Source organism: Sturnus vulgaris, chromosome 9 (genome assembly GCF_052056855.1).
Source record: "Sturnus vulgaris isolate bStuVul1 chromosome 9, bStuVul1.hap1, whole genome shotgun sequence".
NCBI classification, from domain to species: Eukaryota; Metazoa; Chordata; class Aves; order Passeriformes; family Sturnidae; genus Sturnus; species Sturnus vulgaris.
In genome coordinates, this window is record NC_142251.1 from 11,470,664 (window position 1) to 11,487,616 (window position 16,953).

Genomic DNA, 16,953 nt, shown 5'->3' on the forward strand with positions numbered 1-16,953 from the left:
GTTTATTAACCAGCCGTGTATCAAATTAAGCTGGAAATGAGAAGATGATTCCTAACAATTAGAATAGTGAGTTCTGAAAACGCCTTCAAGACCAGATGAGCTCGAGTCAAGCCCCGGCTACTTTTTAGGATGCACATTAGAATGGCTGGTTCTCTGGGTTCAGTCCGGTGTCTCCGAATGTTCCCGGTGCCTGTTGCGGTGTCACGAGGGGGAAAAAAGCCCATGAGCTGCTGGTTTATGGACTTGTATGGGTCTCCCTCAAGCCATCACCACCACTCTCGAGCCAGCCCTCCGCACCGCACGCTGACCCGGTCCCAACCCGCATCCTTTCCGCTTCACCGCTCAGCCCCGCAGGCAGAGCCCGCCCGGCTCCCTCAGCAGCCCCGGCCCCTCACGCGCCGCCGCGGAGGGCGTGGCCACGGAACGGGCGGGACGCCACAGGCGCGCCCATTGGCCCTGGCTCCTCTGGAGGTGGAGCTCTGCACTTTCTGCCAATCGGCAGCGATGAAGGGGCGGGGCTTCCCGCTTTAATGGCTGGGGCGGCCGTGGCGGCCGTAGAACGGGGCGCGGCTGGCGGTGAGTGAGGGTGGCTGTGGGGTGGAGGGTGCGGGACTCGTTCTTTTCTGGCGGGGGTGGGTTGGGGATGTCTGGTCTGTTCCAGCGGTCCTTTGGGATGTTTGCGGGAGGCGGGAAGTTTGGGTGGACGTGTCCGAGGTTCGTGGTGAGTCGAGGCTGGTTTGGGGTGTGCTGAGGGGGCTTCGGAAGGTGGCTGCAGAGCGGGACGAGGCCTTAGCAGGGTTCGACTATTTTGGGGAGGAGGTTAAGCTTTGCTGCCAGGAATGCTGGCTCCCCGAGGAAGCCATGTGCTGGCTTGGCACCTGTTAACCAGCCTGCTGGAGGCGGCTCGTGTATGTATATGTCCATGTTCCCGTCACCTGGGATGCTCATGGTCATGCAAGGAGGTGTGTGGTGTCTCCTCACCTCAGGGGTGGAGGGGCGCGTTGGGAGAGGCAGTGGCCTGATGAGTGGGATGGATGTCGTGATACTGTGACGTGCCCTTGGCGGGTGATCACGCTGGGTGCGGCTGTAGAGGCTGTCACCCCATCGGAAAGGGGGGTACCCGCAGTACCGTGTGGCAAGTCCATAGATGTGTAAAGCTGCCTGTGTCAGACGGAGGGACGCAAGTGGAGTCCGAGTTGAGTTGTTGAAATGTTGTTTTATATTTTTTTTTCTCAAAAGCAGCGGGGTCCTGGCTGCGTGAAGAGCTGCTTTGCTCCTTGGTTCACAGCCTGGTGCCGCTGCCCCAGCGCACCCATGGTGTCGGGGAAGGGTGCAATTCCCTTCCCGCAGTCAGCTGCTCTCCTTTGGGGCAGAGCCGGCCCCTCTGTGCGAGGCTGGGATGCCTGGCTGGCCGGCCGGCGTTAAGGACTGTCCTTCCGCGCTGTGTGCCGTGGCACAAACACTGGCCTTCCCCCCGCAGGTCTCTGCCAGAGGCCGCGCTGGGTCCCGGCCGTGACGGGGCTGCCTCCCCATTGCTGGCCGGTGGCCCGAGCCCAGGGTACGCCCGCTTCCCGGCTCAGGGACCGGTGGCTGCACAGCCTCAGGAACGAGATCGGCATCGCCTTGGTGGTGTTTTGGCGGGACTGTCCCAGCTCCACAGGCAGCGGATCACCCCTGCTGGCCCGCTGAAAGGTGGCTGAACCCCCACACGTCGTGGCGGCGGCGCGGGGCCTCTCTGGGCCAGCTGCGGCCCTTCCCGGCCGCGCAGGCCCCGCTGGGCCGCGGCCCCGCTTCCGGGCCCGTCCGCGCCACACCCGAGCCGGGCCGGGAACCGCCCGAGCGAGGGGAACCGGCGCTCCCTCCGGCGGCAGCGAGGCCGGGGCCTTTGCCAGAGGGACTCGCAGGGGTGGCAGCAGGGCTGAGCGGGGCGCTGCCCGGCTCTTGCTTGCCTTGGGCACCGGGCTGAGAGCTGCAGGTACGCTGAACAGCCCAGGGCTGTGGTCTCCTGCGCCTTCTCTGCAGCGGGGCGCGAGCAGCCCCCGGCGGCTGGGGAGCTTTCTTTTAACCAGATCTTGGCATCAATGTAACCATTCAGATGGCTCTTCCCTCCTCCTCCGGGCAGGGTGGCAGTACCAGGCCTCCCCCGCTGCTGCGACACAATGTCAGCTTTGAGTGCCGGCTCGTGTAGGTGCTTGGCCTCCCGCTGGCCCTAGCTCTGGAACGCGGTGGCAGGAGGAGGAGGTCACTGTCACCCCCCTGGTGGCAGCAGTTACCTGGCACTGGTATGGCCGTGAATAGGGGTCTGATCTTCCTCGACCACCGCGGGCTCAATAACCACTGACCGTACAGCGTCTGTAGATCTCTTTAGGTGGGCCAGTTATTCTGTTGTAACGAAGGGAAATCTAGGAAAGCTACTTATTTTTTAAGTTGTAACAGACTAAATGAGGCAGTGTACATAGACATTGCAAGAAGAGGCAAAGCTTTGGGAGCGGCAGTCTGTGCCTCGGCTGCTACCTGCAGAGGGTCTGTAGGTGCTTTCCGTGTGACTTGATTGTATTGGTTCTGAAGACCTAAAGGTAGGGAGGGAAAAGTGGGATGAATACCTCTTCCTATGCTCAATGGGCAGCATGGGATAACACTGGGTGCTTTACCTGCTAGTGCATTTCCTCAGAGCATCTCTTCCCCTCTTGAAAGCCAGGGTTGCCTGTGCAGCAGTGCATCCATCCTGCTGTGCTGTCCCAAATTGTCCACCTTCTCTTCTACCAGAATGCAGCCAGGGCAGATTCCTAGCCGGATGGAGCTGACCTTCCCACCAGACCTGCTGGGCAGCTTCTTGAGGATAGTTTAGAGTCAAACAGCTGGCTGAGCCCTTGGGGCTTGGCTGAGACTGCTGTGCCTTATCTCTTTCCTAGGAAGCCCCTCTAGCTCATGGGTGTGAGCTGCTGCTGACAGCCTATTCCTATGAGAAACAGCAAGATGCCAGCTGTTGCAGCATCTACTTGCTGCATCTTGCTGTGGGGATTAAGCTATGCCACCCACACCGTCTGGGTCTCTGTGGTCCTGCCTGATGTTGTGTTCTTATTTTTGTGTCCTGAAAGTCCATTGGTGGGGGGATTATGTGGTCTTTCAGGGAAGAAGTGTAATATGAGAGAAAGTAAAGTTAAAACTGAGACTTGGGAGTAAAAGCTCACTCTGACCTAGAGGTGTCTCATACTGTATGTTAGAGATAAAAAAATAAGGGAGCATATTGAAGTTGCATAGGGTCTCCTTTCTCTCCTGATGGAGAAAAGATTTGCATCCTGAGGAACCTCTGAAGCTGGTGTCAGAAGCAGATGCTTGACTGGACACTATCCTTGAATGTTCTAGGTGAATGCTTTCTCCTTTTCTGCTGGGGGTTGCAGCACAGTGAACACTCAGCCTGAGATGCTTACAAGGAACACTGGGAGTGGTGCCTGTGATGGCCCAAGAGATGCTCTGTGTTTCTGTGCTTCTTTTATTGGAGATCTGGTAGTGTGTGCCTTACTAGCTCTCAGATGGTGGGAGTACTTGTGCTGGAAAGTCTGGTTCTTGCCAGTTGAACAGGTGAGACAGCTTGGCTCTTCATAGGGAGGAGACAGTCCCCAGGAGCCAGGACTCTTCCCTGCAGGAGTTGTGGGGCTGCTATTGCTGAGATGACAAGTTGCTGGTGCCACAGCCTATTCCCCACCATCAGGCTGTTGTCTGCATTCTCAGCCTTTAGTGGCTTGAGGATGGAGGAGGTGGTAACTGGGTCTGATGTTTCTTGATTTCCCTTGGTGTGTCATAGGGTCAATTCTTCGTTCTGAGATGGATTGGGGTGGTGAGCTGTCACTAGCAGCAAGTGCTCCAGCTTTCTTGCAAAGAGTGCTCTTTCCCTATGGGTCAGATCAGCTGGCTTGCTCTGATAGTTTAAGGTTTGCTCTATACACACACAGATTTTGTAGCTCCTGCTGCTTCTAAACTTTAGGAGGCTTTCTGTGTCTGTACAGCAGTAGAAGCAAGTGCACTGACTTTGAGTGGTCAATCTGCACCTGTGTTGAGATAACCAGGCTTCATACTTCACTTTCTATGTGCTTGGAAGGCTGTGAACCTCCCTGAATGTGGTAGCCATTAAGCTTGGGTTCTAGGTGCATGTACTGTGTTACAGGAGTATGACATCTGCGTACTGTTGGAGAGCATCGTGCTCTCTTGTTAGAATATTGTGTGACTGCACTGCCTTCTTGGTGTGGAGGGTACAGGAACCAAAGCTGCTGTCATGGTAAGTTCCAGGCAGTGGCCCCTTGTCTTGTTGAGAAGTGACTCTGGGTTCACACCTAGGCTTCTTGAATAGTCAAAATAAAGCTGTTGGAGGGAATTTGTGAGTCTTTCCTTTCTGCATCTTGCTTTGTAAATTTTGATATCTTGATGCGCCTGTGTCTTGAAATCTTGTCTTCATGTGCCTGTCTAATTAAAGCACAGGCCTGAATTGGGCAGAGCACACTAATCATTACTGTGTTATGATTACAGCCAGAGCTGTGAGAACGGAGATGAAGCCTTGTATTGGGGCATTTGCATAGTGATTAAAACCAGAGATGAACGCTGTGGTGCAGCCTGTCCTGCCTCCAGACAGGGGTACTCTGTTTCTTTGCTAGGTGACTTTAGAAGGCTTGACCTGATTTTGGATGCAGGTGTTAGAAGCTGGTCTTGCTCAATATAGCCCTGCCTGCCCTCCTGTCACCTGCCTAGTTCTGTCCTTCCTGAGTGTGCTCTTTGCACTCTGGGGAGTGCTGGATGCCTTGAGAGAGGGAGCCCAGCCATCTCTACCTTCACCTGGTGCAATATGAGGGAGTGACACAGATCAATATGGTTAGCTCAGAAAGGAAATACCTTTTCCACTTTTGTTTGTATCTCACATTGTTTCTTTTCTTCCTTCGCTTATTTACTCCTTTGTTCCTTGCTGTGTCAGATTTTCTGCCTAATGTTGCCTTTCTGTTTTTTTTTTTTTTTTTTTTCCTCTGACTGCTCTCATCTTTACTGATACCAGTTCTCTTAATATGCAGCTACCAGCTTTGAATGTGATAAGGAGTAAACCTACTCTTTACAGCTTGGGGAGGTGCTGCCCTTGAAAAAAGTAGCTGTACATATTAAACCTCTTATTGCAGGGTATGCTCTTGCGGGACCTTGAAATCTGATTATCTGCCTTGATTTTTGTACAAGATTACCAATATCCTATTGCAATGAGTGTCCTCCTTTCCCTGAAAGCTTGTGAGGTGCCACACTGACTGTCAGTCAGAGCTTTCCTGCTAATCTGCGAGTCTCCTCTTGCTTTCCCTGCTCCAGTGAGTATGGGAAGTGAGGAGCTTAATCTGTTTGTAGGATGCTATCCCAAGGCCTCAGGCGTTTTACAGCCACTTTGTGAGAGAGTGGTATGGTATTAACACATGCTTGGTGAAGATGAGGAAACTGCTCAACTTCAGGCAGGACACTTCCTGCCACTTGGATCCAGTGTGCCAGGAGCATCAGCCAGCTAGTGTGATTCCCACAGCAATTGCAATGGCAACTCTTGCAAGAGTGGTTACATATCGTGACTTTGAGAGTTTGCATCCCTGATGTGAACACAAGCCTCCTGTACTGACTTCAGAATATGCTGGTGTAGAACATACAGTACCAAGTGTTGGCCATGTCCTTTGATACTCAGCATAAAGTAGGTGAGCCACAGGAAGTGACCAATGGATAGGATTCAAACAGAAAAACTTATCTGGTGGTGCTAGCATAAAGTTTCCTTGCAGTCTTTGTATTATATTGGGCTGAGTTCTGGGACTGGTTGTTCTCAAACTCCAAACAAAGTTTGTCCCAAATCCTCAGGGTTGAGGTGCCAGGCTAGCAGAACTCTTTATTGCTCTGCCCTAATCTGTTGGTATGGCTTTCCACACTTCAAACATAGAAGCTCTAGTAGTCCTGCCAGACTTGTCTTCTGTGGCTGGTGAGCTGGTGACAGGCATGTTTTTAGACTAATTTCTTTTGAGAAAAAACATGACTTTAGAAGCATGTGGACAATGCTGTCTTCAGTGAATGACTGAAATTATTAGCAGGAATGCAAGTGGACTCGAATACAGACAGCTCTCTTCTTGAGTGGCCTCTGCTGCATGTGTTTGAGCTGGTGTTAGGAGATGCTGTGTGTGCAAGAAGTGTGTACTGCCTGGTTACAAGCCCCTCTCTCTGGGCACAGAGCACCAGACAGAAGAGATCGAAATTCAGTTTTCTGTGTTTCACTGTACACTTCAGTCTTAGAGTGATCCCACTGCAGAGTTGATAAAAAACAGGGCTTGCAGCTTATGGCTGGCTGGGTTCCTTTTCCCTTGTCTTGCTCTGGCTGCCTTGCTGCCTATGTGTTGTTTGGGGCAGATAAAGTTTCATGTTCCTCATCTTGCTGAATTCACTTGTATATATAAGCTCAGGAAAGCTTCTGGAGCTGTGACTGTCAGCTCTTGGTAGCGATGTTTTGTGGTGCCAGCCTTGTATGTGCAGTACATACCCCTGTCTGTGCCTGGCCTGAGCCTGGCTTGATTAGTTCCACTCTTCTACAGGGAAATATAGTCCATGGGCATGTGGGGCTGTGTGCAGGCCTTCCTGGACCCCACAGTGACTTTTTGGAGCTCCAGGCAACTGGGCAGGTTCTATGGTGGGGAGCTGGAGGAGGGAGTTGCTTCTTTCTAAGAGGTGGTAGAGCTCAAAGCTACATCAGGCAGCAAGCTTTGGTGCCAGCTTGTTGGTCAGGGATGTGAGTTAGTTTCACATCTGGCCAACTGATTATCTCCTGACCTTTGAGGGCTGCTACTCCCTGGGAAGCTCCACAGGGGCCAGGCCTGCTTTAGCCAGTTCAGCAAGGGCACTGTGCCAGCTCTCCCTGGGGTGGCAGTTCTGTGGCCACCTACCAGATGGTTTTGGTGCTGCCTTTAATTAAACTAGTGGGGAGATGAGGGTGTTTGCTTTTGCACTTATTACAGGACTGATTTCTGACCTGAATGCTGAGGAGTAGGAGTGTTCAATGTCTGGGGCAGAGTCTGTTGCTTGCAGATAGTTGTTGTGAGGGGAGATGTATACCCTGCAAGGCTGTTAAAAAAAGCTAACTGGGTTGAGCTCTGGTCTCTGTCAGTATCATAGTTCTAACTGCTGTGGTCTGACTGGGGCTGGTCATAAAAGGCCTTGCTGTTGTTGCTGAAGTTGCACTAATTAGCTGTGTAGCTTGCTGGAAATATGCAGTGTACACATTGCTTGGTGTAAGCAAGTATTTAATCCTTGATGTTAGTTACTGGAGCAGATTGTGACCTGATACTTTAGTTTGCAAATAGTGGGAACTTTTTCTCTGACATGGGGAAGTGACTCCCTGTTGCTGAGAGATAGAAGGAGGTGTGTTGCAAGGTTTCTCTGTATCATGCAGGGTGTGTTTGGGCCCCTAGGGTTCCTGCTCATTTGGGATGCTTGGGACTATTTGTTTGGTTTCTCTTCAGCTGTTCAAGGCTCAGCTTTGGATTCCTCATCTCCTCCCAACTCTTTGCCTAAGAAGGTCAGTATTTAGGAGGAGTCAGGGGAAAGTAACTGTCCCCCATGTGCAGAGAGGACAGATCCAACCACTGAGCTGTGAACACCTGCAGTTGTGTGATGTGCGGTGTAGTGTGGAGTGCAGTAAGAGCTGATGCCTGTCTGGATGGTGAACCCCTCTCGAAGTGCAGAGGGGTGTTGTGCACAGAGGAGAGTTCAGGTTCCTGGACAGTTGGTGCTCTGTGCTGGAAAACCCCTGCCTGCAGCTGAAAGGCTGGCATGGAGCAGTTGTGGTTTAGGAGGCCAGTGCACTTCACATCCCCCTGCCTAGTGAAGGTAACTCCTGGACCTGCCCTGCAACTCCCACTTTGCTGCTCAACTGTCAACACCCCAAGGCCAGTGTCTGCCCCTTGAGGGACAGAGGAGGGCAAGACAGACCTGTATCTGCTTACTGAGCAAGGCATACTTTGGCTTCTTTGATGCAGGATGATGTAGCATGCCAGTGTGAATAGATGCTAGGTCTTGCAAAGACCTGAAGACTTCACGGACTTCCCTGGAAATGTGGTTGCTCTGTTAGTTTAATTTGGCAGGATGTTGTTCTGCCTAGAGAAACTGAGGAACACTTATAGGTCTTTTCTGTTAAGGCATGTAGCATAACTCTACTGTTTCTGTCCTGGTAGAAGTCTTGATCCTTGCCCAAAGCCTATGTCCAGGACAAGTCCAATGCCTCCCAACTTCCTTTGGCATGTGTTTGTAGGAGTGTTGGATGTGCTTCACAAAACAACAATAAGAGGGACTTGTTACTCTTCACACTGCTAGGGACTTCTGTGCTAGTCCTGGTTTGAAATGGGCTTCTCCCACCACTGGGGGGAATAATTGTCATGGACCCTGAATTGTTTTGAGCTGGGGTCCTAGTTGGCCAGTGGTACTGCAGGCTTTGGCACAGGGTCAATGAAGTGATCCACAGTGCATGAGCTGAAGTGTTTTGCTGCAGTGTGAGATGTAGCTTTGAGCTCAAAGACAGCTGATACTCTCTTCTCATCCTAGCCTGCCCAAAACAGGCAAGTACTCAGCAGGATTTTTGTCTTTGCCCTGGACCTGTAGTAAGGCTGACTCATTCACCTTGATAAGATAAACACAGACCTTGAATAGTCAGGTGCCTCTGCTGGGAGCTGACTCTTGAGGGCTCCTCAAGCTAGCAAATAAAGGTGTAGCTGGATGTAGTGGTTGAAAGCTGAAACTAGACAGACAAGTTTGGAGCTTGCTCTTAGCCATTAAAGCAACATAAAGCTCAGCAGCTTTCCAGACTTGTACTTACTCTATTTCCCACAGCTGAGTCGTGAGTGTCTCTTAAAGATGCAGTACTTCCTGCTTCACTTCTAGCTGACTTTTACTGCATGTGGAGAGTGGATTATCCTGGCAGTGCCCAGAATATTACTGGCATCACGGTGATACTACAAGTGAGTATTACTTGCTATTAAACCCTTTGAGATCTTGGGTTTGGAGGGTGAACATCTATTTTGCTGCTGAAGTGCTCCTGATGTGTGTGGGGATCACTCCTAAGAGGGCTTTGCCCTATTGCTCCATCTGCCTCCAAGATGGCACAAGGAGCCACCTTCTGTGCTTTCTGAAACACAGCAAAATTTCTTGGGCTCTGTCCTTGGGCTGCATGGCTGTGCAGGCTGCTCTGAAGCCTTACTTGGTGGAATGGGTCTTTTGGAGGATTGAGGTGAAGGAGGAGACCTTCCTGCCTGCTGCCCTTGCAGAGAGGTTAGGTGGCACTCCCCAATCTGGAGGAATGCAGAGGGTATGACTGGGCAGGCACAGAGCCAGCTCTGCTGCTGCACCAAACTGATTTGCAGGGAATGGTGAGCCAGAAGGGTGTATGCCAGGCCCCCCTGAAGATTACTGCTGGCAAAGCCTGCCGTGGAGGTGCCTGGTAGCTCTGCACAGGAGGTGTCTGCTGCCATCCTGCCTACAGCAAAGATGACATTGAGTTCTTCCTCTTGCTGTGAAGCTGAAGGAGCAGTGCTGGTGTTGGCTGGTGAGGGCTTGAAGTGGCAGTGGCTGCTGAGTACTCAGGGACTTTACTGGGAAGAAGGGTACTCTGTCTTCAGCCTCCTGGCTGCTGGTCTGGAGGAGGCCATGTGCTTCCTGCTGGTGGCAGCAATATGCCTCCTGGGGAGACTGGGCTGGGGACCCATTTCCCCAGGCATGTGTGGGCAGTGACTCCTGTGCACCTTCTTGGAGAAAAGGGGTGGGTGGAGTGTCTGGGAGCAGCTGTGGGGAATGCCTCCCTCGCAGATGGATGAGTCAGGTGAGGCTGGGCCTATGCTCTGCCTCCCTTCTTGCTGCTCTGGTGTCCTGTGGGCTGGGGAGAGGTTGGGGTGGGTGAGGGTGTTTCAAACTTGCCTGCAGCAGTAAGAGCTTAGGCCCTTCCTGCTTTTCTGGAGAGCGTTTTCCCAGATCACTTTCTGGTGTGTGTTCACACTGAGGTTGAGTAAATGTGGGAAGTGTCAGTCCTTCTCCCTGCAGCCTTACATCTTATGGCTTTCTCTTGTCCTGAAGGGGAGTGGAAATGCCATTGCTGACCAGGATGCACCTAGCCTCTGAGCCAGGTTATGTGGTAGTAGTTTCTTGTCTTGAGGGTTTTGTGCAAGGATGTGAAACCAGGAACTTTCACACCAGAAACCAATGTTTGTTTCTGAACCTATGGATTTCCTTCCTCATGTAATGGGCCTGCCAGTGATGGTGTGCTGCTTCTGTGGTGGGAATCAGTTGGCAGGAGACCAAAGCTGATCATTAAAGTCACTGTGCTGTGGAGAGTGTGAGCCAGCCCTGCATCTCTGCACCTGGGTTAGAGCTCTGTGCTGAGTAGCTATGGCTGCCAATGCTAGTGACAATATCCTGGTGCTTGTGGATAATAATACTTGAGCTTGTACAGCAGAAGCAAGATTAAGGGGCTGGAGATACAGTGCTGAGGTTGGAAGCTTTCCTAGCTGGCTTGTAATGTTGGGTTCTTGCCTTGGAAGGATTGCTGGCATTGGATGATGGGGCTCCCAGCAGAGCTGGGTGAATAGGGCCAGGCTCTGTGAGAAGTGAGGAGATCTGTAGCTCAGCTGGAAAGTGGATGCTGGTGTGTGATCAATGGAAAGCAACACTGGCCAGATACATGAATGTTTGTCTGAAACTGGGCTTGGAGTTTGCTGATCTGCAGGGCTATATAGGCTGCCCTCGTGGGCAAACAGCTGCTTAATTTTCTCTGCCTCTTTCCACAGGGATACTGCCACCACCATGGAGGGGATTGTGATGATGTATCAGGACTTCATGAAGAAAGCAGGTGAGTGTTTGGCTTGACTCTGCCCAGATATCAGGCAGGTAGCACTACAGGCTTTACTGCCAGAGGCACTGGGGAGTGGTCTGTCACCCCTGAAGCATCCCTGGGTCTAATTGCATCCTGTCTTTGCCCTTACACAGGTGCAGCTCTGGGGTTTTTGTGCTGCCTGTTATGACGCTGTCTTGCCTCAGTGCCTGTGCAAATCATTTTGGGGCACTTGTGCTCTCCTGGGCAGATCTCCAGGCTGCCCTACAGCATGGCTTCAGGCTATACTGTGCTGAGTCTGGCTGACTTCACCAGCCTCGGCTCCCAGACTGCTGTTTCTCTACTTGCACTTTTGTCCTAGAACAGGATAGCCATGCTCTTGCCTCCACTGTGGCAGTAGCACTGCTGGCAGCAGGCTGGGGTGAGGATGCTAACTGCTCTGCACTGTGGCTCTTTCTGCAGACCCCCGCATTGCTGATTATCCACTGATGCAGTCCCCGTTCCTTGTGATGGGCATCCTTCTGGGATATGTCTACTTTGTCCTATCCTTGGGTCCCCGGCTAATGGCCAACAGGAAGCCTTTAAACCTGAAGAAGTTCATGGTGCTATACAACTTCTTTTTGGTGGGACTCTCCCTTTACATAGTTTATGAGGTGAGTTGCCAGTAGCTTGGTTGGGCATGTGTAAAGCAGTGTGTGCAGGCTGTGTGGGTGATGGGGAGCCCTTTTTCTGACTGTTCCCTGCCCTTCTGTGCAGAGCTTGATGTGCAGTGGGGGCAATATATTAGGCTTCACCCTGATGATGCTCTTGTTGCAGTTCCTGATGGCAGGGTGGCTTACTGGGTATACCTGGCGATGTGACCCTGTGGACTTCTCACAGGACCCCAAGGCCCTCAGGGTGAGTTCTCATCCCTCTCCTGATAGGTGGGGATGGCCTTTAGTGCTTCTGTTTGGACAGCAGGGTCACAACTCCTGCCTCTACTGAGGCAGAGGATGTGCAATCTCTGGGCCTTGGTTTCATGCCAGGGTAACTGTATGAAGCCCTTCACTTACTGAGCTTGTTCAGGCTGAGGTGGGTCTCTGACGTTAACCTCTTCTGTTACAGATGGTCAGTGTTGCTTGGCTCTTTGTTTTCTCCAAGTTCATTGAACTGACAGACACGGTGAGTTACTGAGAAGGCCTTGTCACCACTTGCTGGGCAGGGAATTGAGGCTCAGTGTATTTGAAGTAGGTGCTTTTGCTACTGCTCTGGAAGCTGTGAGGTGACCTAATGGGTGATAACAATGAGTGTAGAGGGAGGGAGGCATCACTGAGATCAGATGCTGAATTAATGGACTGGCCTGGTCTAGCTGCTCCCAGGGCTGCAGGTCCTTCATGCTGTTGGGCTTTCATTGCAGGTGATCTTTGTTCTGAGGAAGAAGAATGAACAGGTCACATTCCTGCACCTTTTCCACCACTCTGTTCTGCCATGGAGCTGGTGGTGGGGAGCAAAGTTTGGTCCAGGTAAGATGGCAGCTGTCTGGGTGCATGGATTGAGTAGGGTTATCCCAGCATGCTGAGAAGGGGCTTTTGGCCCTCCTGTGCTCTTAGCAGCTCTGTGTAGTGCTGATTGCTGTGGAATATTGACTTACACTAAGAAATCTATCTTAACAGGGGGAATGGGCTCATTCCATGCCATGATCAATTCCATGGTGCATGTTGTCATGTATTTCTACTATGGGCTCTCAGCAGCAGGACCTGCCTTTCAGAAGTACCTGTGGTGGAAGAAGCACATCACAGCCATCCAGCTGGTAAGTCTGTGTGAGCAGAGCATGTGCCTGATGTGAAGGGCAGGCCAGCCCTTGTACCTTTTGAAAGGTGCAGTCAGCAGCAGTAGTTGTTTCCTTTGTAGCATATTGCTCTAAGTTTTCAGCAGCTCTGCCTACTGTGGGCCTCTGATAGTCTGGTTGGGGTGTGGGTGCTGGTCAGTTCCTGGGCTGCAGCCATGTTGGGAGGGTGAGAGATATATGCTGCTCTGAGACTTGTGCCTGCCTCTTCCAGCTGCTGCTGACTGCTTCACCATAAGGACTTCTTGCTTCAGGAGTCTAGTTGTTGCCTTTTATAAATAAGGTCTCTAGTGGGTTCCCTGACCCTGCTCCCATGAATAACTTGTTCTTACTCTGCCTTGCTCCCAGGCACAGTTTGTGATTGTCTCCGTCCACATCTCCCAGTATTACTTCATGCCCAACTGCCAATACCAGTTCCCCATCTTCATTCACCTTATCTGGATTTATGGGACCATCTTCTTCATCCTCTTCTCCAACTTTTGGTACCAGTCCTACACCAAGGGCAAACGGTTGCCCAGGGTGGCTCAACAAGCAGCCCAGCACAACGGTAGCAGCATCCATGAAAATGGCACTGTCACCAATGGCAAGGTCAAAGCCAACTAGAGGGTAAAGTGCTCCCAGAGCCAATGAGAGCCCCGGGGCAGAGGCAGCTGGGACCTGCCCCTCCGCTCCTGGGTGCCACTAGCCAAGTCAAGTGCCTACAGACTGTTGTACCCCTGTGCCCAGTCCTGCTGTCCCCTGTCTGCATGCTCAGCCCCTCTGCTCTGGCAGCTATAGGCCACTTCTACTCCTGGGAGGGCTTGTGCTGTTTCTTGGTGTTGCTGAGCAGAGAGGCAGCTGCCTGCATCACAGCTGTGGGGCTGCAGTCCCATTCCAGTGTTTCCAAAGGAACTTTCCCCAAGTGCCTACATCTGGCTCTTCTGCCTAGGGGCCATTTCCTTCTGAGTAGGACCAAAAGAAGAGACTGCTTCCTGTCCTGGTGCCCTCTCCTCTTCCCTGTCTCACAAGAGCTTGTGTGGATGAGCAGATTCATCCCTGGCTGCTTGTTACTGCCAGCTCATCTGTGAGTGCTCCTGCTCTACGATGCCTTGTGCCACTTTGTTCCATGCCACAGTGCTGTATGTCCCTTCTGGTCCCTCTGTGCCCAGCTTGGGAGTCCTGCCCTGGCATATTTGTGCCCAGGTGTCTGTGGAGAACGTAGGGGCAGTACTTATGGGACTTAAGGGCCCAGACCTGCCCAGTACCGTGCACATGCCCTGTGCCTAATACAGAGCAGGGGCTGTGAAAGCCTGAAAGGCTTCCCCCACATGGTAAGCCCAGGCTGCCTTGCCGTTCTTGTGCCTGGGCTGGGTGCTCAGTGTGTGCTTAAGCCACACTTACCTGATCCTCTATGGCAGCTGGTGGCTTGCTCCAGAATGGGGGAGACCAGGCTCAGCTGAGTCTTGGACCACTTCCATTCCTGTAAATTCAAGACTTGAGCAATAAGTGCCCCTAAAATCAGCCCCTGGGCTCTCCTGCTTGGAACCAGTCCTGCTCTGGCCTAGCCTGAGCACAGTAGAGGGTGGTTTTAGTGTGCTTGGCTGTGGTACAAGAGTGAGCACCTGTTGCTTCTGTGGATCTGACTGGGCCTGTGTGAAGATGTGCTCTGCCTTTCAGCAGGGCAGTGCAGCAGCTCTCCTGGCCTGGTGGCTGTCACCTGCTCTGGCTGTAACCAAAACATGCCGATGGCCTCAAGGATGAGGTGAAGGAGCCAGGCCCTGTCAGATTGGGCTGCTCTTCTATCACAAATAAACCAACAGAAGGAGAAATGGCTCTGTCCTCTTGTTTTCTTGGCTCAATGTAAGCAAAAACTGTTCCAGGTGCTTGGTTCTGCCCAGGGTGGTTGGAGGCAGGGCTGGGAGAAGCAGCTGGTGTAGCAGGTTTGTGCTGGGGGAAGAGGGCGATAGTTGTGTGCTGATGAAGCAGATGGCAGATTGTTTCCAAGTGTTTTGGTAGAGCAGTGCTCAGGGCTGGACGTGTGTCAACTCTTCTGTTGTGAAAGTGACTCCACCCTGTCAAAAAATGGCTGGGGTGGAGTGTGGGTGTGGGCTGGGCCCTGGGCCACCTGCCCAGGAAGAACTGCTGCTTTTCAGAAATCATGGGGATTTGAGCTATGGCAGAGCAGGGACTAGAGACTTTGGAAACTTGAGTGCTTGGGAAACAGCAGTTTGTTGCTTACTGCATCTGCTGAAGCAAAAACTGCGATCTGTGAATGCCCCAGCAGCATGGATCCGTGCAGAATGTAGCCCAGCTTGGTCAGAGGGAGGTTGATGTTTCTGCCTTACTTTTGCTGCAGAAGTGCATCTTTGCCTGGCTGGGTTCTGTTATCTTTCCAAACGTCTCATTCTGGTGTCCCTTCAGTGCTATTGGGGTGGAGGGCTGCCTTCCCCATCACCCCATGACTGGGGCTCTCTTGAGCAGAGGCCAGCCTGGGTCCTGACTCAAGCCTGGGAAGAACAGTGGGGAGCCAGCTGGGCAGCTTGTGGCTGGGAGGAATGTGTTAGAGCAGCAGCCTCCAGACGCTGAGTTTCACTGTAGGTTTGGTTGTGGGGTGGGAGGACTTTGGTAGATGTCCAGCCAAAGCCCTGGAGCAGAGCTTGGTGTGAGAGAGCTCTGCTGATCTGACCTGGGCTGCTGTACACCTCAAGGCCATGCTCGGAAATGTAGGAAAGCATCTCCAAGTGACCTGAACTGGTGTGACTAATATGCCTAAATTACACACGGACATCACCCTCCACCCTACAGCCCTCAATGTCTTTGTACGCAAGAAGTCATAAAGTGGGATCTGCCTGCTGCACTGTGCTGTGTTCTTCCAGTTGTTGATGCTTCTCTGGGAGAAAAGACTTGGATGAGAATTTGTTCTTGTCCATGCTGAAGTGGTGTGTAATGTTATTTCAGTGCTCAGAAGTCACTCCTTCAGGAGCTGTAGGTGATGGTCTAGCTGATATGGACCTTTTCCTGTCAAGCCTCCTTCTCCCCTCCAGCTGGCTCTTGGTAAAGACAAGACTGTCTTTGCTTTTGCCCAAAATAGTAACAATGCTTTAAACTACTTATGCTTGGTATTTTAGAATGGGCTGTTCCCTGCATGTGCTCTGCTCTCCCTTCCTCCAATTGTTCCTGTTAGCTGTGCTCTTCTATGGGCTGGCCATGGCATTTGGCAATTTATATGCTGTCATGCTGTGAACTGAATTCACACCTTATAGGGTTGTGTTTACTGGGCCTGCTGGATCAATGCCCACTTCCTTCCTCTGCTCCTCTTTGCTCCAGGACTGTAAGGCCACCAGCACGGGGCTAAAGACCCTGCAATATCATCACCCTGTAGTAATGCTCAGAGGACCTTCAAGGGCTCTGTAATGCACAGTATCTGTGGGTGAGGTGTGTGCTAAGGAGAAAGAACCTGTCAGCGAAAGCTGAGCTGCTCTTACATGGGAATAAAAAAATTACAGCAGCTTTCAGGCATATAAAGCTTTCCTTCCAAGTTAGGGACCAGGGAAGACCTTATGCCTGCTTCCTCATTAATGACAACTGTGGCCCTAGGATTTTGACTGAAGAGGGAGGGCTCCTTCCTTGGACCTCCTGTGATCTTTCCCAAGTGGCCAAATGGGGATGTACCAGCAGTGCTGCTGGGAAGGTCCTGGACTCAGCTGCTGTTTTTTGAGACTGTGCCCCCCATATCAGCTGGGGTGGGAATACTCTGGTGGGTATGGTTACACCCTCACCTTGGCAGAGCACAAGTTGGAACCTTAGAAGGTTTCAGCTGGTGTGAAGCTCAGGAGGCAGAGCTGGTGCTAGGTACAGTGTAGTACTGTGCTGAGGGGAAGGTGAAAACAGTTAATAATCTACCCTCAGCTTATCACTGGGCTGGTGGGAGGCACAGGCTTGGTGGAGCTGCTTTGTACAGGCCAAGGTGCTTATCAGCTATGCAGTGTCCCCAGCAGCCCCTGGCAATGCTGGTGCAGCTGAAGGACAGGCTTGATGGGTCTGGTGCAGCCCCACAACCTCAGACACCGTGGCTCCACCATGCAGAGCAGCGTGGCTGAGCTGGCTGTTGGTCAGCATTTCCTGCAACTTGCTCCAGCACAGTTCAGCCTGGAAAAAAGGCATTTTTCCAAGTGAAGGGGAATCAAGCTCTAACAAATCTCTGCTGAGCCCTGGTGCCTGCTGCCCTGCATGAAGCCTCAGCAAGGTACCAGGGCTTCCTGTCAGCAGGAGGGGAAAACAGATGAGA

The 16,953-nt window shown here is 52.1% G+C and overlaps 1 protein-coding gene across 5 annotated transcripts; it reads left to right on the forward strand.

The window, feature by feature from the left end:
• The first annotated feature begins 505 nt into the window (after positions 1-505).
• Positions 506-14,494, forward strand: ELOVL1 (ELOVL fatty acid elongase 1). 5 transcript variants are annotated; one of them, XM_014872144.2, is made up of 8 exons: positions 506-576; positions 10,818-10,879; positions 11,324-11,514; positions 11,678-11,758; positions 11,966-12,022; positions 12,258-12,363; positions 12,514-12,650; positions 13,035-14,494. In XM_014872144.2, exons 2-8 carry the CDS (start codon positions 10,834-10,836, stop codon positions 13,287-13,289), a joined length of 873 nt encoding a protein of 290 aa, XP_014727630.1. In that variant the 5' UTR covers positions 506-576; positions 10,818-10,833; the 3' UTR covers positions 13,290-14,494. The 5 variants fall into 5 exon arrangements, with proteins under 5 accessions (XP_014727630.1, XP_088025943.1, XP_014727629.1 ...); XM_088169817.1 differs by lacking the exon at positions 506-576 and adding an exon at positions 1,561-1,692; XM_014872143.2 differs by lacking the exon at positions 506-576 and adding an exon at positions 1,822-1,975.
• The last annotated feature ends 2,459 nt before the right edge of the window (positions 14,495-16,953 follow it).